This window comes from Erithacus rubecula (genome assembly GCF_903797595.1).
Source record: "Erithacus rubecula genome assembly, chromosome: Z".
Taxonomy (NCBI): domain Eukaryota; kingdom Metazoa; phylum Chordata; class Aves; order Passeriformes; family Muscicapidae; genus Erithacus; species Erithacus rubecula.
In genome coordinates this window covers 8,152,039-8,178,221 of record NC_136661.1, presented here as the reverse complement: position 1 = coordinate 8,178,221, position 26,183 = coordinate 8,152,039, and the positions used below count along the sequence as shown (strand labels likewise).

General features: G+C 39.6%; 1 protein-coding gene across 1 annotated transcript in view; it reads left to right on the top strand.

Moving 5' to 3' along the window:
* MRPS27 (mitochondrial ribosomal protein S27) overlaps positions 1-18,911 on the top strand; it is a 42,906-nt gene extending 23,995 nt beyond the window's left edge. Inside the window, exons 5-11 of the mRNA XM_079330041.1 lie at positions 7,077-7,191; positions 7,700-7,778; positions 9,053-9,168; positions 10,621-10,723; positions 12,844-12,986; positions 14,403-14,555; positions 18,496-18,911. Coding sequence (XP_079186167.1) covers positions 7,077-7,191; positions 7,700-7,778; positions 9,053-9,168; positions 10,621-10,723; positions 12,844-12,986; positions 14,403-14,555; positions 18,496-18,735 — 949 coding nt within the window. The 3' untranslated portion in view covers positions 18,736-18,911. The remainder of the gene's footprint in view (positions 1-7,076; positions 7,192-7,699; positions 7,779-9,052; positions 9,169-10,620; positions 10,724-12,843; positions 12,987-14,402; positions 14,556-18,495) is intronic.
* Positions 18,912-26,183: the final 7,272 nt, after the last annotated feature.

Below are 26,183 nucleotides of genomic sequence, written 5' to 3'. Positions count from 1 at the left end.
TATAACTCCAGATGTATTTGTCATAGAGAGCTGTGTCTTTTGCAGTCAATAGTTTGAGGAGATGTTTGGCTTTTTATTATTGTTATTATTATGACACAACCTTTTCTTCTTAATTGTTTCTTCTTGAATGAATTTAATCTTTATGGTGAAAGCAGTATAGATTCTTCATGTGTGTGAGAAGAAAACTGGATTTTTCTTCATTTTTTGAAAATGAATGAAAGCGGTGAAAGGTGGTGAATAACTGTTATCCTGAGAAGAGGAGAAAAATACAAGTACTATTTTCTGTTTTCTGTAAAATCTGTTATTTGGGTTCCTTCATTGCAGTTCACCTCATCATTTTGTTAAGTCAAAGAGAGAAGTTGCTTTATTCATGTTTGCATTTGAAATGAAAATGAATGTGATGAATTAACTTTCTTCATGAAACTAAAGCAAGCATCACCACCTTTTCTTGGTAGCAGTGTTCTTTCATGTACAAGTCATACTGAGGATCCCCAAATGTCCATTTCTAGTGGGATAGCTGGTGACATTCCCTTTGGCCTAGAAGAAGGAATCATGTTGTTACTGGATTTTTAAGGTCTTCAGCTTCTAGCTTGATGAGGCCTGTGACTGATGTCATCCTGTTTCAGGTTAGGCATACAGAGCATGTCCAGCCAAACTGACACAGACTAGTTCACATTCCTTTTAGAAGTTCTGCCAGGAAATGCATAATTCTGAAGCACTTTGAGTCTACATGACTACAGGAGCTTTTTAGGAGACACATTTAGCAGCCTTAATGAGTTTTCCCATAGCCGAAGAATGTATGGAGTGTATGTTGTTTGAGCCTTAGCTTTGCTTTTTCAGTCAGAACTAATTAGAATAAAGGTTTGAGGCATTTAGGTGAGTCTGTGGGATATCAATCAGGTTGTCTGAAGGACTGCTGCTTTGTGCTTTGCAAATATTTCTGAAGTGGTTTAAGGCTGCTTGGTGTAACCTGGTGGCAGAAGGCTGGAAAAGAAGCTCCACTGCAGGTCTGTTATGTTGACTCCCGCTGGATGGAAGGATTGCTAAATAATTCAGATATTTTTCAGAAATACCAGTAGTTGTTTAAAATATTTCAATACCAGGAATACCAATAAATTGCTTCAAACTTTGCCATTGGCTCCTTATCTGTTGTATTGCTATTACTTTTGTCATGGCTCTTGCGTCTATTTATGTATGAGGAAACAATTTCTTTCATGCTGTGATAAATTGCTTGTCCATTCATACATTATTTTGAAATCTATAAAATTTATCTGTGATTTTGCCACTCTTTGATCATATTGTTTATTCTTTTAATGTGTTAAGGCTTGTTCCTTATGTTCTAGTTTCGAAGGTGCCTTAAATTCATCAAAAGGAGGAAGACTATTTAGTGATAACAGGCTGACAACAATGGGCAGAAATGCTTGTTGTATCAGAAAATCAGTTTGTCATTTGATAATCAGCTAAAGCTGTCAAGTAGCTAGGTCAGTGAAGAATAAACTACATCCTAGCTGGTGATAGTTAACTGTTAGAAAGAGACTTTCTGAAGCTGAGCTTTCTGTGCATCAATGTGGTTTTGAGCAATATAATAGCTACCCTGAAACTACTGAATGGTGAATTTTCTCACTTCAGGTGTTGGAGGGGAGAGGTTATCCAGGTGATATCCCAAATCTTCCTAAATAACTGTGTAGTAGGTACTTCTAGCCAAAATATCTCCTTTTCCAAGTCTAGTCTTATTACTAAGCTGAAAGGTTAAGAAGAAGCTGAACTTGTAATGTTGAAGTGAACAGAAATAAAAGCTAAAAGTGGTATAACATGAAACAAGACATGATGCTAAAAATATCCTTGAAGTCTCCTGCTGAGCCTTCATGTTTGACTGTGGTTCTGTACTGTAGTTTCTCTGTATCTGACCATGGTCTGTTTTGGGACCATCAGCAGACATGCATCAATGGTGTAAGAGCTTTGTGCAAATCTTGAACAAAAAATGTTGTGGATGAAATAGGAATTCATGTGGAGGTGGAGAGAACTTAATTTCGAAGAATTAATTTTAGCATCAAAGTAATCAAGTTAAATTAGTTGAAAATAAAAGATGGGGAAAGTCAATAAAAATTAAAACAGAATAGGGGCTGAATGTGGGTTTACTTTCAGGGAGTCTGCAAACCAATTTTCTGCTTGTGTAAGATTCTGCCTCAGCCTTAGACTATGCTCTGTTACAGTTATCATGTCTGATTTTTTAATGTGTCCAATTACTGCTTTTGATAATCGATTTCTTATAGTACACATACTCCTCGCATTTTTTATTTCAATACAAAAGCAATGTGTTCCCTCTGTTTTTGAGTGCACACAGTTAATATGTGAGGTATTTCCTGTGGGACTGGTAGGCTTATACATGAAATTTTTAAAGTATTTATACAAAAGAAAGATGAATGCTAAAATGGCAGGCATGGAGGAAGTGGAAAAATAAAGTTCTGTTCATGTTTAAAAGGAAATTTCTGTCAATAATGATTGCTTTTCCAGGATTGTTTTCTTTGACACTGACATATGAGCAAAGCCTCTGGGTCCATTTAAAATGTAGATGAAATTCCCTGGGGCTTGTGGCTTGAAATGACAAACAAAGGGAGAGTTTTGGGTGACAGCCTTCCAGTTTCCAAGCTAAGCCTGCCTGGAATCCATTTGATCATTATGCACTGTAGCTGAAAAAATGTGCCTGGGAAGGAAAAAACATGGCACTGCTAAGATGATTCTCAGCCCTGTATGGCTGCTGTAAAATGTGGAGTTGCTTTAGATTCATTCTATTGGAATAGCTTCTTCCTGGTTTTTGGAGATACTTCCTACTATATTTATTCATTTTAAGTCTCTTTACATTTTGCTTTGGGACTTTGTAGAATTTTAAGTGGATGAGAAGAAATCTGGTACTCTCTCTTTCTGTTGGAAGGATATGAACATGCATGTTTCTCTCTACTTCTAAAAGAATGAAGAGAAGGTGTAGGATGTGTGGTTCATTACAAGATGGTTTCTCTTTAGGTCAGGTAAAGGTGGGGAAAGGAGCGGTGTCTCCTTTCTGTTTCACAGATCAAAGGAGAATGGGGAAGAAGAAGAATAGGGTCTTGCACAAGGATAGCTTCTGCGATTACCAGGAATTGGACTGGCCCTTAAGAAAGCCACAGAGTACAAAGTGGAAATTGTGATCAACAAAGAATGGTAACCAATATGCTGAGATGGTTTTCCCTCTGTACTACCAGGAAGAGCAAAGAGAGCTTTCCTCATGGTATGTTACTTCTGCAGTGCTTTCTCTTCTGTAATGCAGCAAGTTTTCCTTCACTCTCTTCCTCATTTGTGACTGTCCCCAAAGCAATAAAGTCCCCTCTATCAACCTAGGGAAAAGAATCCAGACCAGCAAGGGATTTTTCTGTTCACTTTCAGGTTTACTGCATTACTGAGTAGACAGCATGTGTGAAAGCAGCTAGAATGCATCACCACTTGATGGCACAAACAGAATTGCACAAAGACTGAAATAAATGAGTAGGGAAGGAATTCAGCCTTTTTGCAGTGTATGAGGGCACCAATGTCATGCTTGCTGTAGTAGTACAGCACCCCATGAAGCACTTTCAGCATCTGTTAAACTTTTGTTGTTTGGTTTCTTTCACAGAGTGTGAATACCCCAGCACTGTTGAAAATAATGAGCAGTAGGGCTTTACGCAGTAACTTAGTAAACTGACAGTGTAGTCCAATGTGCTGGCCTGTTTGTGAGGAATAAAGTGTACTTGCTTGGCTAAAAGTGATCTGGTTGCCTTGTGCTGAGACTGTACACTCCTTGTATCTCTTCCAAGTTATGATCACTTTTCAAGTACTAAGCAGCAGTTAGTGAAAATGAAGTTTCTAGACTGCATAATTTGAATAACTTTTGAAAACAAAGAGAATTCTAGAGTATTACATTGTGTGCTGTTAGATTGACAATGACCTTGATATTTCAGGATATTATTACCTGTATTACAGATATTTCTGGTTTTATTCCCCGTGGAGGCAGATGTTCTCAGTTGAATGACTGGAAAGATGACCATATTGATTCTTTAGCCATTAACATTAAAGTGTACCAACAGAGAGCTTCTCTAATACTGTTACAGTTGCTTCTTGTCTTTTCTGAACACATTATAAGAATCTTAGGCTTCTAAGGTTTTTATTAGTTCTCAGAAAAATTAGTTTCAGCACCAGGCATCTGCAAGATAACCTTCTGGTCTTTCTGTTAAACATGCAGCAGTTGTTAGAGGCTTCCTTTATTTAATTCGTTCTGAATCCTCTTTTTTTAAGTAGTTTTAACTTCCTTCTGTCTTTTCATCTGTCCCTGACATATTGCCTTGCTTAATTATATCCTGTTTGGTGGACAAAGGGAAGGAGGAAGATGTTAATGCTTGTCAAAATGATGAGCAACCTCCTCTCTTTCCTGATTCCATTTCAAATACAAGTCCCTGCCACAACATTTGGTTGATTTGTCTAGGGTAACTATAAAAACAGATACTCTGTTGGCTTCTCTTCTTAGCTAGTACAATAAAGACAGAGCTTATCCCAGCATTATATGGATCAGAAACAAATAAAGATTGCAGTGTAGTTGTTTCCCTTTCACTTCCAATTCTCCTACCACATCATGGATTAACAGAAGTGTCCAGTGTTGAGGGATCTTGTACCTGCATATATATTGCACTCATGCACCAGTCCCCTCTCTTCATTTCCATGCAACTGACTTGTAATTAATTGTTAGAATTAACTAGAAAATTACTTTTTTGGGAAGCAGTTTGCTTTTCATTTGCATAGCACCTAGGGCAGGCAAGACTTGATTTGAGCATAAAGTTCAGCATAAAAATCTTAATAGTAACATACTATTATCATATAGTAATGGCTGAAAGATCCTGTGTTTGCCATATACATACACATGCACGTGTGTGGGAAAATCTGTCCCAGCCCTATAAAAGCTGATATGCAGATTTTTCATAACATAAAGTTTTTTACAACATGCCTCTGGATTTTGTGCCTACTGATTCCAGCAATGAGTGTTGATTGAGGATCAGCTGCATTCTGTTTCTAGGCCATATTGCATCTGTGTTAAGGCCTTTTGCTGTCCAAGTCCAATTTTGCTTTGAAACTTAGAAGCTTTTATTACAGTAAGCTTCAGCAATCCCAAAGTGCTCTCTCTCACAGTGGTATACTCAAGAGAATGAACAAAGCTGTGGAAAAAGTTGAATATTCAAATGCATTAAAAACAGCTGGTTGAGGGTTTTTTGGTTGTTGTTGTTGTTTTTTGAATACTTGCTTTTCATTTGCAAAGATTGTATCAATAGAAAGAAAGTATTTGAGAGCATCAGTGTCACACTTTTTGAAAGACTTGTGAAACAATATTAACCATTTAATGAAATTATAAAAGATGCTGGCAGCATTACTGCTGGGTGCTGGTGTTCCAGCTTGACTCTACTTAAATGGCTGGGGAAAGAGTCTGTAGCAATTAGATAATTTTTCATCAAAATATGTTTAAATCAAAATTCCTGTAATTGATACTTCATGAAAGCATTTGTTCATGACGCAGAGCTTTAATGAAAGTAAATACATATTCTTGCTACTCTCAGTATTTGAATTCCAGAGAAAAGAAGATGGAAAGCAATTATAGCAATAGAAAGGATGTTTGTAATTTAATATTCAAAGCATGCTTTTCTTTTTCTGTTAAATTCTAATTTAATTGGGCGATTTCATATATTTAGACTCTGTTGTTTAGCTCCACTTTTGGCATTGCTGTCTTCTTCATTCTGAAGGCTCTCTAGGCTGTAGTACTTTTCCATGCTTGGTCATCTGTGTAGCCCTCAGTGATAGACAAGAGATTTACTGAGGGGCAGAGAGGGTTGGTGGCCGCATTAATCTGATAAACGTTCTGGAAAGCATGCTCACTCAGATGGAACAGTCAGCTCTGCCTGTAAATGGTGCTGCAGCTTAGCTTGGGGCTGCAAGCATCTGCACATGAGCCCAGCTCGGTCATTGGTGTTCTTTACAGAAAGTGGCAGTCACTTCTGTGCTGGGGACTGAGATCGGTTTTCATTTGAATTGAGAAAGACTGCATGCATCTCTTCACATGGGAGTGTGAAATTCAGCTCAGGATCAAGGCACCAGCTCCTACCACTGAACTTTTAATTTATGTTTTAATGTTTGCCAAAGCTAAAGTTCCACGTGCTTTTTGCCACCATTTCTTCAAATACAGATCAAAGTGCATGTGTCTGAATAAGGATGAAATAAAATAAAAAGTATTTAATTTTACAAACTGCTTGAGCACTGGAGTGGGTTGCCTTGGAAGTCTGCTGAAGGCATGATGTGAGTAGTTTCAGAATTGATTAAACCAGTGCAGAGGGGCAGGGAAAGGCTTTCCAGCAGTTTCCCCATGCATGGGATATGCCTCACTGGTGAAGCGTTTCTAAGGCAAATGGAGCATACAGCAGCCCAGGGGTGACCTGTGCTGAGGCATAGTGAATTCTTAACTAGTGAAGTGAGGCATGATTTAGAGAGGGTGAGAGGTACCAGATTACACAAGCTCCAAAGTTTCCGATGCAATTATATTTTGCTGTAATTCTGATACTTGCTGATGTCATTAGTTGTAGCTCTTTGACAAGAGCAGCAATATTGTACATCAAAATGCTACACAATACAATCTTACACAATCACAAGGATAAGGTCAGAAAATTCTACAGTATTTCTACCAGTCTCAGTTGGCCTTCATAAATATACCAGAGTGTTACTTTTTGGTATTCTTTTTTCAGGTAAGAAACAACAGGCTTTCTGGAAAGGGAGAAGTTTAAGTATTATGCATTTGTGAAAAGGTCAGATTCCCCTTTGTACTTACTAATAATGTGTGAAATGTTTCTCTTACTTGAAAGGGCTGTCTGGAGCTCTTTAGAGAGCAGTGGTTGACTGGAGAGTCAAACATAGAGAAATTTGTGTCTGAGTTCATGAATGGTGAGGTTTTGAAACTCATAGTTGATTGATTACAGAATTTGTTTCTGTGATAGCAGTGTCGTATTGTCACCAGAACTTTTTTTCATCTTTAGGTTTCGGCATAGCCCAAATTCCTGGTACTTGAGAGACTGGACCATTCACAGCTGGATCAGACAGTGCTTAAAATATGGTGCTCAAGACAAAGCCTTATACACAATACAGAACAAGGTGAGTTTTACCAAGGAAGAGACACAAAAGTGTTTGGTTAGCTTTTTGATTTGAGTGTGACTTGACAGGAATTCCTGTTGCAGCCGGGTCCTGTAGAGTGAGGTTTTAAGTTCGGATTTCTTAATCAAAATACAAATTACTGTTGCACTTGAATTTTAGCGATAGCCTTTTTACAGCTTTTAAATCCTCTCTTTTTTTCAGAAAGCTTTTTCATTTTAAGTAGGTTTGGTGTCCAAAACATGTTAAATGCAGGGGAGGCATAATAATGTGATAGACAGTGCCACTCCTGATCTGAAAGGCATAGATAAAATGCTAAAACAAATCCATTGCATGAAAAATTGGAGGGCCTACATCACAGGAGCCATGCTAATCTCTTATGTTGCTTGACTGTACATTCATCAGTGTATAGTGTCATGGTTCTGCTCTTTCTGGTAGCTGCAGCACTGTAATTGGGATGATTTGAACAACACATTTTGCACGCTGAACATTTTTTCCTTCTTTTCTTCAGGTTCAGTATGGAATTTTTCCAGATAATTTTACATTCAATATTTTGTTGGATTGCTTTATAAAGCAGAAGAAATATGAAGGTAAGAAAATACATATCCATACTGTGTCTTTAGTTTTATACTCATAGATGTATGGTCTTTCTTTGTACTAAAAACGTGTAGCCATATTTTTCTGAATTCATCATGAAACTCAGCTTTGACTTCCCTTGAATATTTTTCCATTTTATGGGATTTTTATGCGTTTGGGTTTTTTTAAAATTTCTTTTGATTTTATTAAATTCACAGTTTTGAAACTTGTGTGATTGACAGTTTCTAGTGTTATGAATCCTGTTGTGAGTGTAAACCATCTTCTTCAGTTACAAGTCTGATGTATGTGCTAATGATACGATAGGACTTATTAGTGACAATTAGAGTATTACCAGAATCAAAATCCATGTTGGTATTCTTCCATACATTTAGCTGTTCAAAAAGCTGTGTATCTACACTATTTGTGTAGGCTTTCTGTCTGTTACTGGAGCAAGACAGCTATGCTGAATTGCCATACTGGGGCCACCTTTCATTTTTGACTGTTTAAGTGTTTGGATAAATAATTCTCATGTTTGATGACACATACTAATTTTGATGACTGATTCTAATTTCACTTCAGGTTTTCCAGTACTGTAAACTTGCAGTAAGCTTTCCTTTGCATAAAGTTCTTATAAAACAGATAACTGAAAGGAACTGAAATATTTTGCTAAACAACAAATTAATGCATGTATTTTTTTGTTTTGAGACATCCCCTCTATCTTTGAATTCCCCCCTTTTTTGTCTGTATTTTTTTTCTGTGTGAAACTGAAGGCCTTTTTAAACTGTCCTTCCTCACAGTGAGTGTCACTGGAGCTCTGTGTAGAAGTCTTTTAGAGCATTGTATGCTGAATAGAGACCACTGTGGGTGATCTGTGCCAGCATTTCTGCTCCTTCATACTCTCTTGTCACCCTAAGGTTAATAAAGTTAAGGCAGTCTTCTCTTGTTTGTAGTCAAATTACAATGACAAGGAAATAATTTTTAAAATTTTTTTTAATGACTGAAGAGCTGAGGAAAGAAAAGCCAACTGAAGTCTGTAGAGCTAAGATGATTTTAAGCGGTTCTTAGCTGTAGTTCTATTCTATTAAACCCATTCTTCCTTCTTGAGTGAGTTTGAGCAACCCAAAGGAATAAGACTAATTTTATAGGTGTATTCTAGTTGCAAGAAATGTTTAACTTTCTCTTCAACTATTTCAAAGCATTCTACAGCAATGAAACATCAGTGAACATGAGTGCAAAAGGAAGTTATGTATTGGAAGCTGTGCTAATTAAGTATTGTTTTCCTCCACAGATGCTATGTCAGTAGTAACAGAGATCATGCTCCAAGAAAGTTTTGATGAATTATCAACACAGCTTCTTTCTCTGTATGTTTTATCCCAGTACCTGGCAACCAAATCTGAACATACGGTAAGCTGACCACACTCAGAATGATACACAGAGCCTCTGCGTGCAAGTGCTGTGGTGCAGTCAGTTAGATATTCGGTCATGAATATATTTTATTTTCCCTAAGTTTAGTTTCTCATTGTTTTTGCAACTGAAGAAGAAAGAAAGAAAAAAAAGGAAAAAAGAAACAACCAAGTATGAAAACCATCAAATCACTTGTCACCCCTTTTGTTGCTTTCTCTGAAAGGGAGGGTGTGTCGGCATTTTCAGATGTAATGTATGCCCATTTGAAGAATGTGAATTGATCCTTCAGATCAAAGCAGACTCTGTCAATTACCACCAAAAGAAATGTGTCACCTATTGTGTAGGACCCTGTTAAGCTGAGTATTGCTCACCATTAGAGCTTGATAATGGTGATGTTGCAGAATTAGAAAGCATTTTTACTAGGTTTTTTAGTATTCCATTTGGCTTTGGGTGTATTGCTTCTTATTACTTACCTGTTTTAAAATTAAATTTGTTACATTTCTCCTGTCTCCAAGGATTACAGATTTATTATTTACAGCTTGCTTGCATAAGGCCAAAATGGCAGTGCAGGGTCTTGGAAGTTGCATTATTCTGTTTGCAGAAGGGGCTTAGTCAGTAAAGGGCTCTGCCATGATCTCTGTAGGCAGATATTTTTAGTGTAGTTTGGCACATGCCTTCATAGCATGTTGTCATCTATATGGCAAGTGCTTGAAACTTCCATCTGTGTTACGTGAAACATCACCCAGAGTGCATTTTACAGGTGCCTTTAGGTTTTATCCAGCTGAGTTGTAATTTGAGTTTTCACCGAAGAAGAGAAAAACGCATTTTCCCTATTGGTTATTCTTCTCTTTCCTTAGAAATCAAGTATGCTGAGGCACTTGTATGTGAAAAACAAAGGGATGAATATCTCATTTTTCCATTGTGTTTGTCCATGTTTGCATGTCTGTGCTGTGTAGATAAGCATTTGTCAATATGTTTCGTGTTTTGTGATAGCTAAATGTGCAAGCAGGGGTGGTATGAACATAAGACATGTTTAGGCAAGCGTATTTATATAGCTGTTATTTACTTAATATGCATTTTGAAGTAATCCCATCCAAAGATAGCAACAAAAGATTATTTTTATTTGAGTATACCATTCAGAGTACCATTCAACACCTCATAATGTTCAGCATCAATTTTCTGTTTGGTTTAAGAGGTAGAAGTAGACATAGGAAGGAGAACTTTCTTGCAAAGCTCAACCACTCGCATTTTAGAGTCTTCTGCAAAGAGTGTTGTTCCTCAGTATAATTCCTACTGTTCCTCAGGACAGATATGCTGTAACTGAACACTGGACAGATTTAATGATTCTTTTCTTTATTGCCAAGATGTGATGAAAGCCATGCACACTATCTTTGCTGCCATTATATTTGTGTTTGTTAAGGAACATTTACTTAGTTGATATATTATTTGCAGTGGGAAGAAGAGAGAAATATTGGAGCATCGCTGTTGCTTACGGGTCTGAAGCAAAGTAACACTGTTGGTTTTAGTTCCCAGCTCTATGGCTATGCATTCCTTGGTAAGTTTTGCCTCCCTCATTGTCAGCTTTCCCCTCTTGTCTTCAGTGACTGAATTACATTGGCTTCTTTGCTTTACGGAAATGTAATCAAGGAGGAGGCAAAGGGAAAAAAAAAGGAAATAGTTGAAGGGCAATTTCAGAGTTCCAAGTGAATCTGTTTTGTAGGCCTGGAGGGTAGAATTGATTTGAATTTGATTCATCAGACAGCTTCAGAACAAATTTTAGGGTTCCCTGCAGGTTTGGTTTAGATACTGAAAGAGAGAAGATATTCTTAAATAGCAGTGGGATTGCTTGGTTGGTTGACCAACAAATTTTAAAAAAATACCCTAAAATAAATATTTCTATGACACACTCTACAAGTTTATGGACAACAGACTATTTTTCTGGTTAATGAGCATCTAAAAATAATCTTTAAACCTTAAGAGAAGAGAGAGCACAGCCTAGAAAGCACTGTATTTAGGACTTTTACTAGTCACTGTAAAGTGAATGTTGGTGTTGTGAACAGCAGTGCGTTTATGCTCTATCTGTTAAGAAGTCTTCATTGTTAATAACTTGCTATATAGTGTTAAAGAGAAGTTAGATCAGAGTATATTCAGAATTGAGGAGAAGGAGAGTGAGCAAACAATTCTTAAATTTCCTCTGAATCTTTAGTGGAATATAGTGCAGATAGCTTTTGTTCTTCTCTACAAAGTGATTATTTACTAGAAAGTAAGTAAATTTTTGTTTCATTACTGCATTATTGAGAGTAATAAAAAGCGAATTTGTTCTTCAAATGTCATCTCCAAATATGATGTCTAGTGGGAGAGTTAGGATGCTGATTTGTATTTATCATGACTGTAAAACAAAAACTCATCGAAAAGGAGGATAAATGTGAAAACTAATTTGAGAGCAGGATTTTTCATAGTGCTGTGGTTTGTAATGCTACAAACAGGGACTTTGCTATCCAGTTGGCATTCTGTTTGGAGAGTTTTAAATGTCATATAGATTGGTGGAGTAGTGGCTGTATTTCAAAAATGCATTTCACTCTTTTCTGAGAGCAATAGTGCTTTGTCCATGACATACACATTCAGTGGATCAGAAGCTATTTACTGTTATGTCACACATTCCAAAGTCTTGCCAACAGTGATGGAACTGACCTCTGAGAGAGTTAAAGATGTCTACGGGCACAGAGTGGCCTCAAGCACCTCAGATATTTTAATTTAGCCACAGTCCACAGGCTTTGTCTGTGCACGTACTCCCTTACTTTTTCTAAATTGCTCTCTTCCATGTACAGAGAGTGTCCATGGTTTTGTATCATTATAGCCATAGGTGCAAATGGGATTGAGAACTTGGACACACAAGCTACACTTGAAGATGTATTTTCTGTTGTGCTGACAGTAACAAAGTCAAAGCCCAAGAGTGACAGTCATTGTAAACTGCATCAACTACAGTGTGATGTGCTTTTCCTCTATTATGCAGGAGTTTCATGGTCCCAAGTAATTACTATCAGAAGAAAAGCCATGTTGTAAGTGGTGCAGTACATCACAGGTCCTGCTAAAATCAATGAACACCTCATTGCACAAATTGTCTTATCTCAAGAATCAAAATTTCCTTTTTGGCAGGTGTCCCGTATTTTCTCTTAGGAAGCCTCAGCAGAAGGAGGGGTAGTAAGCTGACTACTTAGCCATAACATGTGTTGTTATGGGTGAGTAAACCCTAGAGGCCAGAGGTAAATTCGGAGAATCAGATTTAGTGCATACATGCTCCACAGACATCTGAAAACTAAGGAGACACTTGCCTGAGATCTTCAGGCATCCTTCTACAAGCTGCTGTTACAAAGCCAGACAACCAGAAAACTTGGCCACTTACTCTGATTTCCATCTGGGCAAAATTTCTGAGTAAGGGGGAATGAGGAGGTACCAGAAACATGCACATAATTAGATGAAGTTGAGCAATGAGAAAGCACCTTAATAAAATAAGGCAACGGAAGTTCTGTCAGAGCAACTTTGTCAAGTGTGTTGTTTTTACTACTGAAGCCAAGACACTTAGTGTCACTGCTAGATAGGAGAGCCAACCTATACAGGTTCCATTAAAGATTCAGAGGTTGAAGCACTAACAATGAAAGTGTGTTTTTATCACAGGGAAGGTGGAGTTGACAAAAGGATTAAGAGCTGTATACAATCTAATGCCATTGATGTGGACACCTGGATACTTGAATAGAGCCTTGCAAGTGATGGAAAATGTGACTTCATTGTCAGGGGACATCAAAATCTGTAAAGAGGCTGTAAGTATAAAGGCTCTACCCCACTGAACAAGGGGAATTTAGTATAAAACAAACTTCAGTAAAACCATTGAGTTCTGTGCCTTTTTAATGGAAAAATGCCCTGCAAACTTAAGAGGTCTTTACAAGACAGGAGAAGTAATGTTTAGAACAGAATCACTGCTTAAGTTGATGAGCCAGTGATAATGTCTACTGGCATGTCCTTGGCAATGAGTGTGTGTTACTGCCACAGACCATTTAAGTTTGTTTTCTAAGCCTTGCCCTCCCTTTTAGAGACACCTGCGTCTGTGTCACAGGAAACATGTGTCTACAGGGATGGAAAGACATCTTTATTTCTCAAGTTTTTGAAACCACTCAGAGACATACTTCTTAGCAGCAAGGATTAATTATCACATCTTCTTGCTCTCATGGCTAATTGTGTGTGTTCTGTGCTCTCAGATGATGTCCTGAGTGGTAATGGTGCAAAAAGCCAACAGTGATTTCTAGAAGGTTTTTACTGCCCTCAGTCAGGGAGGATGAGTAGATGTAGTCCGTTTATGAGGTCGTCACTAAGGGAGTTTAGGAGTGCTGTGAGGAATCAGGCTGATCCTGGAATCCTGGTGACAGCTTAGGAGTAACTTAAGGTGTCACTGCCACATGGGTTGGAGCATAAAAATGTCACTGTGGTCTCTCCTCCTCTTCCTGGAACTTTTTCCTGAAGGTGTCCCTAGTTAGGGCACTGCTCGGCAGGTATTCCTGCCTATTGCTCTGTTTTCTGAAGCTTCTCCAGTGTAATACTGGACAGTCCAAGACAGGTCACACAGACTTCCACCATTTTGAATTACCTCTTCAGGTGTTTGGTTTTGGAGGGATTTTTCTTACTTCAAGTCTGAAGAGTGCAGCTTAATACACTTGTGATTTTTTTTCTGTTTACAAACCCTAGACAAATTAAAGAACTTGCTGTGGTTGTAGATAACCATCCTGGTGTTGTAACAAGGTTGTATCTGTCTGGTACTGTAGGGGAATAGAAGATCCTATCTGTCTGCATACTGATATCTACCAATAGTAGTGCTATTAATTCCTAGGTATGCTGTCTCTGTAGAGATACTTTTTATTTCTTCAGTGAATAACTAAGAACTTGTAAAAGAAGATTATTGCTGATTCTTTACTAATGCTGCATCTCGGTACATATCCAGTGGTAGAGCCCAAAAAGCCGTGCGTTGACTGTGGGAGCCACACACTTCAAGATCCCAAGCACAGGACAAAATTCTTCCAAGATTCTCATTTCTTTTTAGAATTTGGTTTTCTCTTTAGCATATACAGAAGTCATCTCAAAATGCAGGGTGTTATTAATGAAGTTGTTTGAATACATGACATTTGTGTTACTTAGATGGTATTTCCAAACTCTTGATGCTAACCATGACAAATGTAATTGTTCAGATTGATGCCTTGGAGACCATTTTGCAGTCTGTCCTTGAAGCCAAACCTGATTCAGAATCTGCTGAAGAAGCCAAGAAATTAGAGCAGAAGTCACAATGTGTGGAGTCAGAAACAGAGCAGTCTAAAGTGCCAGAGTATTACAGCAAATTCAAGGTAAAACAGTTTATCTAAATATTCTAAGCTGTGGTGGATCTCTGTGATACATACTTGAAAATACAGATGCTGACTTACTATGGCTGGTAGACTGACACACCTTCAGTGCATCAGGAGTTCCATTTGGCATTTTTAAAAATAATGTCACCTTACATTTTCACTTCTCCAGACAGGAAGCAACAGCCTACAAAGACATAAGTGCTCAAGGCCACTTGTCTTTAGTCTGTCTAGTGGAATTTTATCTTTACTTTTCATACATCAAACTGATAACTCCAGTCCTGTTTACAAAAGTGGTATGTTGTTAGACACCCATTATCTGACCTTTTGTGGGCTCTTGGTCATTAAAATAAATTGTAATGGGTGTGAGACTACTCTGAATTTATTGTCCATTTGTGTACCTTATAATTATGTAGGAATATTGTATCCTGTACTTTCAGACTGGAGAATTAAGTCAGGTTCATAACAGCTTCCTTTTGTCTTCATATAATCATGCTGATGATAACATTAAGAAATAGAGAAAATTTTTCTTCATCTATAATAAGTCCGTTTTATTTGATCATCTCATAGCTATGAATCAGTTAAATGAGCTAATGTTATTTTGTTGTCATTGATTTGTGCTGTGGTAAAAATCAAGTACTTCAGGTTGAAATTTACCTGGCTTATAGTTCCAGGAGCAGTGCTTTTTCCATAGTCCATCAGTTTCCATTGTTTCTGCTGGATGGCTGTGACCTTGGATAGTTGTTCTGGATACAGACTGTTCTGAAGAAATTTCAGAAGTTAAAAGATTAGTATGCTATGATTACAGCTCACACACACACACTTTTCGTTGCTTCAATTTTTACTTACATAACTTTGCCACTAATCTTCAGATTCTAAATTTGTGTTGTAGGCAGTTAAAACTTTTTAATTGAAGTGTTTGGGAATCAGTGGGTGCTCACCATATGGTAATTAATGCCTGGATGAATTACAGTGAATTACGTAAACACAAGTGTCCTTTGAAGGAAGGAACGAGACATTTTTATGTGTCTCTTACTGTCTATCCATTGTCTAGCCTTGAAGAAAATAATGCAGAGTACTCAAAATGAGGTCTAAATGTCAAACTGGGGACTAGTGCCGAGAACGTAATTTTCCTCTCAGCTCAACCTTTCCACAAATTCCATAATTAGTCCCAATTAGTCATTCCCTGGTGTAGCAGTGAGTGACTTTTGGCCAAAAAACCTAGTCCCAGTGTTTAAAATCTGACCAGAATAGTGTGAATATGAGAAACACGTAGCCACCATCTAGGCTTCCCACAGTAATAAGTCATAGTTTCTGGTTGTGTGAATAAGAAAGGGAGCTCTTGAGTTAGAATGCCATTTCAGCTAAGCTTGAAGGAGTTCCTAGATTCATCTCTCAAATCCATTAGGCCAGCAGTAGTGGCTCTTCCCAGTTGAGCCCTGGGACACTTACAGGTGTACTTCACAGGATGGAGTAGTCCACTAGAAATCCATACAGGAATGAGGGCAGCTCTGAGTCAACGTGGTGATGTGTGCATTCCCAGCTGCTGTCTCAGCACAGATCATCTGCCCCTTCTGTGTAACCCCAGCAGAGGGTTTGCACTTCTGCTGCTGAAAACAATTCAGTTGCACTTTGTGCAGCCCTGCATTAATTAGCCAGCACGTCCAAGTCTTTCTCCTTGAGCTCAAAACCAACTGCTTCTGCCTCCTGCACACACAGTTCTGTTTCACAAATCATACACCTTGGAATGCAAGGAAAAGCATATGGATTTGCTCCAGACATACATATAGTCCTCCACTGTAGTCCATGGAATGGCCTCTGTGTCTCACATCAACCTTCAGAAGAGCTTTTTGTGAAGTACCTGAAAAGGCATGGAAGTCTAACAGATACAGATACTTGTCCTTTGCTTCCACTAAAACAAAGAGGACCTGAGGGCATTTGGCTCTTTCCAGAAAAAGCTGTTAGAGCTGTAATCTAGACTCTGAGACTCATTTGTGTTGTAATTACCTGTTTTCATATCCTGTATGCTGAGGCTTGCTGCTCACTGTAGTGTTCTTCAGGCAATGCTTTCCATCTGTGTCAATGATCAGTAGGCAGCAAACATTTTATCACATATATGCTGGGAACACCTTCTCCAAGAGCTATTCACCTTCTTCTCCAACTTGTCTGCATGCAGAGCCCTGGAGACTGCTTAAAAAAATCATGATTACTCATTTAAGAATGTGCCTTTTGGTACCTCTGAGACATACAGCCTGCTGCTTTCCTGAATCAGTATTACTAATGTATAAGAGAAGAGAAGGAATACCAGTGATACCAGTAATGGCTTAGGAGACAAGACTGCTAGTTTACAGTTTATTGCCTTTCTGTAATTCTGTTTCCTGAGTTTCAGCCCGTTTTTGGCACATGCTTAGGAGAGTTTAATGGGAAGAGTGTGAATGGTCTAAACTAGTTAAATTTAAATGTGTGTCAAATCTATGGGCATAGTTGTCAGTTTCTTTCTCAAATCCAAGCTATACCGTCTCTTCAGTTTTCTTACTGATACCTTATGTTTTTACAGACATCTCAAACAAAATAGAGACTAACACTCCTAAACAAGTTTATGGAGCTTGGTTTTAGTACATTATCTTTGAGTACATTGGCTTTGTCTTCATTCTTTATCATAAAATCAAAAAAGAGACAGAACCAAATTATGCAAGCTCCTCAGACCTCTTTGTCTAGCATTTTAGAGTCTTTAGTCTGCTGTCTGTCCAGTTCAAATCTCCAAGGCCAAACACAACAAAGCCTGCAGTTTGTTGGTTAAGGGAGAGAGAAGTGGAGAGGACTTAAGAGGAGGCATAATAGTTTCCTGCCTAAGAATAAGGCATAGACAGGAGCTGAGGGGGCGTGCATTTGCAGGTTATTGCCAGAGTGAGCTCAGGTGAGAGGAACACTGTGGATCAGCTGCATAAACTTTCAGTGATAACTGGTAGTCTGGATGTCTTCATGGCTCTAGAACTGCCATTTTGTTTGGAGGAGAATGATCCCATTGTACTGCAATGCAAAACAACTTTCATTCAAATGAAGAAAATATGGATGTGCCTTTCATTTGAACACATAATTTAAACATTTTTCCAAGTGCTGGGTGGAGTAAAATGTATTTAAAAGAAGAGTTGGGAAAAATTATTTTTACTTCATGAGTGAAAAAGGGAGAAACAGCACTGGAAAATTCTATCATCCTCTCCTTGGTTGTGTATCTGCACTTTCAAGGCATTTATCAGAATGTTAAGGAGCCATCAGGCTAAAGATTACAGAAAGCCAGGAATAGAATCACTGGATGATTCATCATCTTACGTGAGTTAACCTTTTATGCTGCAGGAAATCTAGGTAAGTAAAGCTTAAGAAAGAAAACCAGAGTTCCTTACCAAGGCATTGCTCTGCTTCAGTGTAGAATATCCTGAAAAAATATTCCTTGCTTTAACAGTGTTGTATAATCTGTGTGAATGTAGTCACACCTCAGACACAGTAAGTTTGGAAGAAAAATTGTGGGAGTTACTTAATATGCTTTTAGAAAGAGAACGTTTGAAGTGATGTGCACCTGTTGGGAGGGATGCTGATATAGGCAGTGTGGATAAAATAATGCAGTTGGTTTTGAGGCAAGACACAAAACCAAAATGTCTAAATTGTATTTTATTGTCGTTGACTGGTCAGCTGATCTTTGTTAATACCAGATAACTGAACTTGGAAAAAGAACAGAATTTGAGTAGTTAATGAAAATGAAATTTCGTTGATTCAGTTTCTTTGCTAAAAAGACAAATACTCTAGAGGTTAACATTTCAAGAAATGATAACAACTACCACAATTGAAACACTTTTCTCTGGTAGTTACCTGGCCTGTATAGCAGCAGCAGCATTAATAATAATAACAACAACAACATAATAAGAATGTTGTCTCTTTTTTCTGGCAGGAGCTGTACTCCAAACTGCATTCACTTGGCAAGGTTGAATCTGAAAGCCTGTTAACCCTGACCACCCAACTTGTCAAGGAAAAACTGCCAGAATGTGAAGCGGAAGACATTGCAAAGCATGAGCAGAACCTGAAGAAGTGGGAAGAACTACAAATACTTCTCACTGAGAGAGAAAGAGAGATGAGAGAACAAGCTAAGCAGGAAATGGAAGCTAGGAAGCTAGCTAAAGCATCTGCTTAGTACTGGTACTAGGAATGCAGTGGTATGCACTCCTCTGTCAAGTGAACTGAAGTGCTCATCATTATTATTTCACTTCAATCATGCTGCAGGTGTGACTGCTGTATTGCAAATTAAACATCCCATTTTGTCTGTTTCCTGAAGTAAAGCACATGTGATTTAGAAATCTTTGTCCTGTATATGATGTGTATGATGTTTTCCTTCTACATCAGCCAGGCAAGAGATGGGATATAGACAACACAAAGAAACAAAGGCATAAGGGGTAGCTTGCCTGTGATGAAAGGTCTAGAGGGTGGAAGGAACGAAAGAAAAGAGAAGAATTTCAAACACAAGTTGTTTCAGTAGGGGTTTCTCACAGGAAAAGAATGCCTTTGCTACTCTGAACTGCAGACACTAAGAGGATTAACATATATTGATTGCATTTTTTTCTTTTTCCCAACTCATTTGGAAAATTCATGCTACTGTGCATGGAACTGGAAGCCTAACTTCAGGCTCTTTTTAAAACTACGAGGACTTTCAGCCTAGTGAGTTAGCACTTGTAGATACATTCAGATATGTCTTTACTGTAAGAATGTTAGAAATTTCTGCATTTACTAGAACTGTTTTGCTCCTTTTCTAGTCACTAGAGAAACGTGCAATCGCCTCAGCACACACCAAGAAGGCTCATACTGCAGTGCACTTTCTTTTTATATTCTGGGCACTGTTTCGTGGGGTTTTTGACCTAATTCCCTTCACGGTCCCATGCCCCATTCTTCAGGTCAGTAAAACAATGTAACTATTCACAAGAGCACAGGAAAATGGCAGAAGAGGAAAGAATCATAGTGCATTGATTGTGGCTGTGATGCATCAGCATCCAGCATTCCCACTGAATCCTGTCAGCTGCAGCCAGAAACTTTTTGTAGCGTGTAGTGGGGCAAGGTCCTTTAAAATAGGGAGACCTGAGCAACAGCCCTGCTGTAATTGCAGTTTGTTAAGCAACAGCACTGTTGTCTCACTGTGTTTTACCACAGGGTGTAAAGAAGCATTTCAGGTTTTTATATGCATCTGTCTATTTTTGCAGTTTTATCACTGAAAACCCACTGTGCATCCAGTGAGAACATGCTGCAGACCTGTGAACTTGTTTAAAGGGTAGGAAAGCATTCATGATACACCAGATGCCTTTCTTAGAATTCGCAGCAAACACACTCAGGGCCTGATTGCTCTTTCATGTCAAAGAAACTTGATACTAAGGTCCTTGACCCCATCTTCTCAACAAGTCCTGTAGTTTCTCCCATAGAGCAATAAAGAGTGCCGTCTCCAGCCAAATAAGTGGATGACTTTGTGGCTTGTCTAACAGTGGAGTTTCCTGTACTTTTGAGAAAAGTCTCCTGTAATTTTTTTTCTCTTTCTGATTACTAGGAGAAGTTAGAGAGCTTTAAGGAAGGGTAGAAGGCCAAATATACTGCTAAGAACAATTTCCTTAAAACTGGTGACTTTAAAGAGGTCACAATACCTCCTAACTGAGATACATGAGAATGTAGTGTTCCTTCCCTGAACACATATTTCAGTTCTTCAGTTTCAGAACATGGGCTATAGCTCCAAAGGTTTTGCAATACTCCTGCATCCAAAGTTCATAGAGAACTTCTCTCTACAGGTATCAGCTGTTGGGATCTTCACTACACTACAATTTTACACATTTCTCCCTAGTTATTGTTGGCCTCTTGGCAGCACAAGGAGCCTGTTTCTGGGGGCACTCTATCCTCCCTTCCTCAGCCTGCTGGTAGATACACCAGGCTGCTAATGCTAATTGAGCTCCAGTAAGCTGCCAGCTGCTGTGTCCCTGCTGTCTCACAGGTTTGGCTTCACTTCCCCCATAACTACCCCTCCTCTTTTCCATTTATTTAGACTTAACTATTACAGCAATATGAGAAAAAAATTCTCCTGTGAGTTGAGTAGCCTGTTAATGAATATAATAGATTACCTCTTTACTTTACTCCAGTCATGTGGGTTGGAATCCTCTGACTGCAGTTCAAAACATTAACTTAAGCCAGTGGATACAGCCTTTCTCTGCCTTTTCCCCAGTCTCCTCCCATATCTCTCTCTGCCCTGGGGAGAAGGGGATTTCTTTGCAAAATGCTTTGCAGGCAGAAAATCAGATTGATGGGGCCAGATGAAGGACACCAAACCCAAGGCTTGCAGCAGAGGATCCAGATTATTTATGACATAAACCAAAAGCCAAGCCCTCTCATTTATCTGTCCCCTTGGTATCATCCTGAGTGAGAAGCCACTTTTGACACTTCGGCCAGCTGGACCAACTGCACACCAGGGACCTTATTCCACTTAGGCCCAGCTAAGTATTTCTCCATGGTCAGTAGCTACTGTCCTGCTCCTCCCCGCCACAGATTTTACCATGGTCTCAACAGCAACCAGTTTATAATGTTTTGTCTAGTCAAACTGTTTTCACACCTAGCAAATCCTTACATGTCCAATATGTGTTACTGCACCATCCTGAATTCTCCAGCAATCCTTATTGCTGCTTCCTTTTTGATCTCACCTGTGATTGCCTTCATGTTCCTCCTTTTATCATTTCAGGTTTATTTGTTCTCCAAGGAGGCTAGCCTTGTCTCTGCCCTGCATCCACCATCTCAGTGGTGTAAGCAGCTTGGGGTACCAAGTGCTTGGGCATCCTGAGGTTTGAGGACCGTGGATACAGCTGAATCTCAAGGTGGTCAAAATATGTTTGAATTAACAAATGAAGCTGGAGGGAGAGGAGGAAAGTTACTCTCCTCTTTGGTGCTCTCTCCTCCCTGCTGGTTATGAGCAAGGTCAATAATAGTAAGACAAATTGTGAGACAGCCAATTCAGAGACCAGTGCTCTTCAGGCATATGCTCATCTTCCCTAGGAAGACCATACAGTAGCTCTGTAGCGAACGCAACAGCATGAAAAATCAACAGAATATCAGCTAACTTGGCTTAATTTACCTGCTTTTCTCCTTCCCACTCCAGGAAATCTAAGACTTGATTATTTGACCCGTTGCATAAATCATGTTGCACACAGAACCTGTTTTTTACCTGCTTGCTTAAAGAAGTTTGAAGCAGTACCTAGGGGTGAAACTGGGCCCCAAGTAGTGAAAAGCCCTTCTGTCCAGATGCCTGCAGCCATGTGTGCTCTGCTGTGTTTGCCATCGCCTGCTGTGATGCAGCTTTCCACAGTTAGGAGGAGGGGCAGGGCAGTCATACAGCAGCTTTTGATCTGCTTCTGCTTAAATGTGAGCTCTAATGCTAAGGGAAGAATGTGGAGGCATAAATATATATATATATGCATATAGAAAAAATAGCTGTGTGCTCTGCAAAAACAAAAAGTTCTGTGTTCATCCAGCTCTGCTCCCTGGTACTTGATTTGATGTTTAATGCAAGCTCACAACCTGATAAGCACTTTTTCATTAGGATGCTCTCAAGTTTTTTGAAACATTTCTGCTTCTTGCTGTCTTGTTTCAGACAGCTGTCTAGACCTTTCTATACATAAATAGGATGGGCTAAATATTTCCTGGAGGGGACAGACCAAAATCTTTTCTAGTAAAAACCCTAGCTCATATTTTTGGAACACCTCTCCTAGAATGTTCCTTCACATCCTGTTTTTATTTGACTACAGCTGTTATTAAGATTAAAGCTATTGTAGTTTTTCCCTTGTATATTTCTAAATATTTCTAAGTCATGGGAGTGCATCTTAGTTTTTGAATAATTTCCCTACTTACTCTCCTGGTGTTTTTGTAGCTAAAGGCAGGGGAAAATCTTGCTGTAAGCAGTAGTACATTGGCATACATAGTCACTGAGCTCTGACGAGCAGCCCAAATAATACCTGACTGTGGTAGGTATTATTGTGTGTGGTGTGTTAAGAGTGTGTGGTACAGCACTGCCAGACTTGTACATGCCAAAGAGTATTAACAGCTCTCCCGTGTTTTTCCAAGTCTAGGAGAGACCCTTCAGCAATACTAGCAAAAAAAAAAACAGAGGCCAGTACAAATGCAAAGCCCACTTGGTACATTGGTAAGGATTTGGCTGCTCTAAAAAGATAAAAAGCAGCATCCCGAATCAAACCCATGGCAGACACCAAATATGCTGCTGCTGAGGCAAGCAAATATGTAACTCTGCCTCCCTTGAGTGTTACTGGCCAAACAGTTCCAGCAAAGGACTGAAGGTCCTTATCCATTATTCACAAGAAGAAAATTACATATTTATACCCTTGCAGCTCAAATAAGTGTTGCCAGAAGCCTTGCACAGATGGGCCCTATTTATGGTAACACCTGACCTTGCCAAGATAAGGTTACAAGATGCTTTCAGACCTGGTCATATGCTGTGTCCTACACACAGTGCTGGTGTCAAGCACCTGTTCCCTCTCTAAGTGGCCTGTCCCAGCTGCTTGCCTGCCCATCCCAGGGTTCTCTGGTCACCCTTAAACTATAGAACTAGGACAAGGATGCTTGCCAGGTTTGGGGGAAGGTTGGCTGGTATACAGGGGGATTTCTTACTTGAGCAGTCATTACTGTGCTGTTGAGACAGACAGAAGACAGCCTGGAACACAGGTTAGCAAGTGTCCTCTCTTCCTCTGCCTTCTCAAGAAGCTGGAGTCAACAATTACAAAAGGGAGTAGCACCACTGATTTAGATGGATGTGAGATGTGGTCTGCTAAACAGCATCCAGTTTTACTGAGGTTCCTGGGTTTATATGCAAACTACAATTCAGCCCTGCAAAGTATGTTTGAATGTTTGAGCACATCTGTGGAGAGCAAAGTTAAAGTTACTTTTCCAGAAATTTAATGATAATTTAATGATAGGAGCTGTTGAGATGAGGAGACTTCAACTGTAGAAGAGAAGCTACTGCTATACTGCTGACAACCTGAATTTGGGACTCTTTAAAAAAAAAAAAATCTGGAGAATGAAGTGTAAGTCAAGAATTAGTGACAATACATTAATTCAAAAGCAACTTTAGATGCTAAACATGGTAGAAAACTGTGTCACCTACTCTACATTGGTGTCCCCACAGAAATCAAAGTTGTCACTGAACTCAACTAGGAATTGTATAGTACTGTTTAGCTACTCTTAAACCTTTTTGATTAACTCAAGTCCACTCTACCCATTCCAAATTGCAAATGTCCCAGGCACAGAAATAGCCTTAGAATTAAAGCCCCAGTGAAAGCACAGGACAAAATCCAGCTCTCATTGTATCTTGGTTATGGCAAAACTTGACAATTTCTCCCTTAAGTGATTTGGGCAAAGAAATTTTCAAGCCTGTTCTGATCTTTGCACAGGGTAAGTGCTGGTATTATTTCATTTTTGGAAACTGTAAACTCTTGAGGAGAGTTCATACTGTTTATTTGGCTCAGTGGTTCTGTTTACCTTCAGCTGTTAAAAAAGTAACACAGGTAAGCTGCAGTAAAACAGCATGAGGTTTGTAAAAGTGCAATCAAAATTGTTTTCTGGACTTTACAGGTATAGAGGATGTACCTTGAGTGCATATATGCATTATTATGTATGTTTAGCCTTGTTTATATTAGGGCATAAGCTCCAGATATTTCAGTTATCTTTTCTGTGTGATTTACTAGCCCAGGTGATGGACCAATCTGCAGTATGATGTGTAAATCATTGCATGCAATTGTTTTGGCAGTGAAGCTGGCACCAGAGGCAGTTATGCTTCACCTTGCCAGCAGTTCATGCTGGAGCTGGTAATGCTGGAATTGTGTAAGTGCAGAGAAGCAGCTATATCAGGTGGTAAGTATCTGTGAGGACCAGTGAAAAATGCTTGTGCATCTGCTGATTTAGTTCTGTAGTTTTCTTCTGGATTTCATATCTCAAGGAAATGATGCTGAACACAACAGTCAAAACCCAGCAAATCTCCTGGTTCTGAATCACAGAATCACAGAACTGACTAGGCTGGAAAAGATTTGAGAAATAGGCTTTGAGAATAGCAAGTCCAATGATGACATAACACTACCTTGTCCCCTGGACAATGGCACTATGTACCACATCCAGTCTTTTCTTAAACACCTCTGGAGACAGTAACTCCACCACCTCCTGGGCAGCCATTCCAATGCCCAATCACCCCTTCAGAGAAGGAATGTCTTTTCATGTGCAACCTAAACTGCCCCTGATGCAGTTTAGGACTGTGTCCTCTTGCCTGTCACTGGTTGCCTGTTAAAAGAGCCCAAACCCCACTTGGCTACACCCTCCCTTCAGGGAGCTGTAGAGTCATCAGCTCACCCCTCACCCTCCTCCAGGCTAAGCAACCCTAGTTCCCTCAGCTGCTCCTCTAGGACCTGTGCTCCAGACCCTTCATCAGCTCCACTGCCCTTCTCTGGACAGGCTCCAGCACCTCAATGTCCTTCTTCAAGTGAGGGACCCAGAACTGGACACAACTGGCAGTGTGGTTTCTCCAGTGGGTACTCAATCAGTCCAGGGGACAATCCCTGCCCTGCTCCTGCTGGCCACACTATTGCTGGAACAGGCCAGGATGCCATTGGCCTTCTTGGCCACCTGGGCACTGCTGGCTCATGTTCAGCTGCTGTCAGTCAGGATCCCCAAGTTCCTTTCTGCCTGGCCACTGTCCAGCCACTCCACCCCAGCCTGGACCTCTGCCTGGGGCTGTTGTGGCCAAAGTGCAAGACCCAGAACTTGATCTTGTTAAACCTCATATTGTTGGCTTCTGCCCATCAATCTAGCCTGTCCAGGTCTTTCTTCAGAGCCCTCCTACCTCCAACTGATTGACGCTCACTCTCAGCTTGGTAACATCTACAAATTGGATCATGGTAGACTTGATCCCCTCATCAAGATCATCAGTAAAAGTACCAAACAGAACTGGACCCAACACTGATTCCTGTGGGACACTAGTACAGCACAACTGGATGCAGCACAATTCACAATCACTCTCTGGCCCTGGCATCTGGCCAGTTCTTAGCAAAGGGTGACCTGTCCAAGCTGCAGGCTGCCAGCTTTTCCAGGAGTGTGCTATGGGAGATGATGTCGAAGAAGGTACACGGTACAACAGAGGATGGTGAAGGCTAGTGCAGACCTAGTCACATCTGTGAAAGATGAGTAGTGACTACAACAGCAGGCAGTGGTCAAGAATTGCTTGCTGAATGAAAGACATGGGCAATGCTTATGGGCCCAGAGATGCTTTAGAAAGCCAAGGAGTTTTGTTGCAATGTTGGGCATAAGCTGGATTTTTGTCACTGCAGCTGTTAATCAGAGACCCCTCAATACCTCTTTTTTGCCACAACCTGGGAACAATGAAAAGCTAAAATTTCCCCCCATCCACAGAACACTAGAAATCAAGAATGAACAGTCTACCAGTCTAGGATGTCCCAAGACAGATCCCCCATTTCTGATAGACTGAAAAGATCTGAGGAACCTTCGTGTTCCCATGCAGTCTGAAATACCTCATAAATTGACTGAATTTGTTAAGCTGTGTTGAAGAAA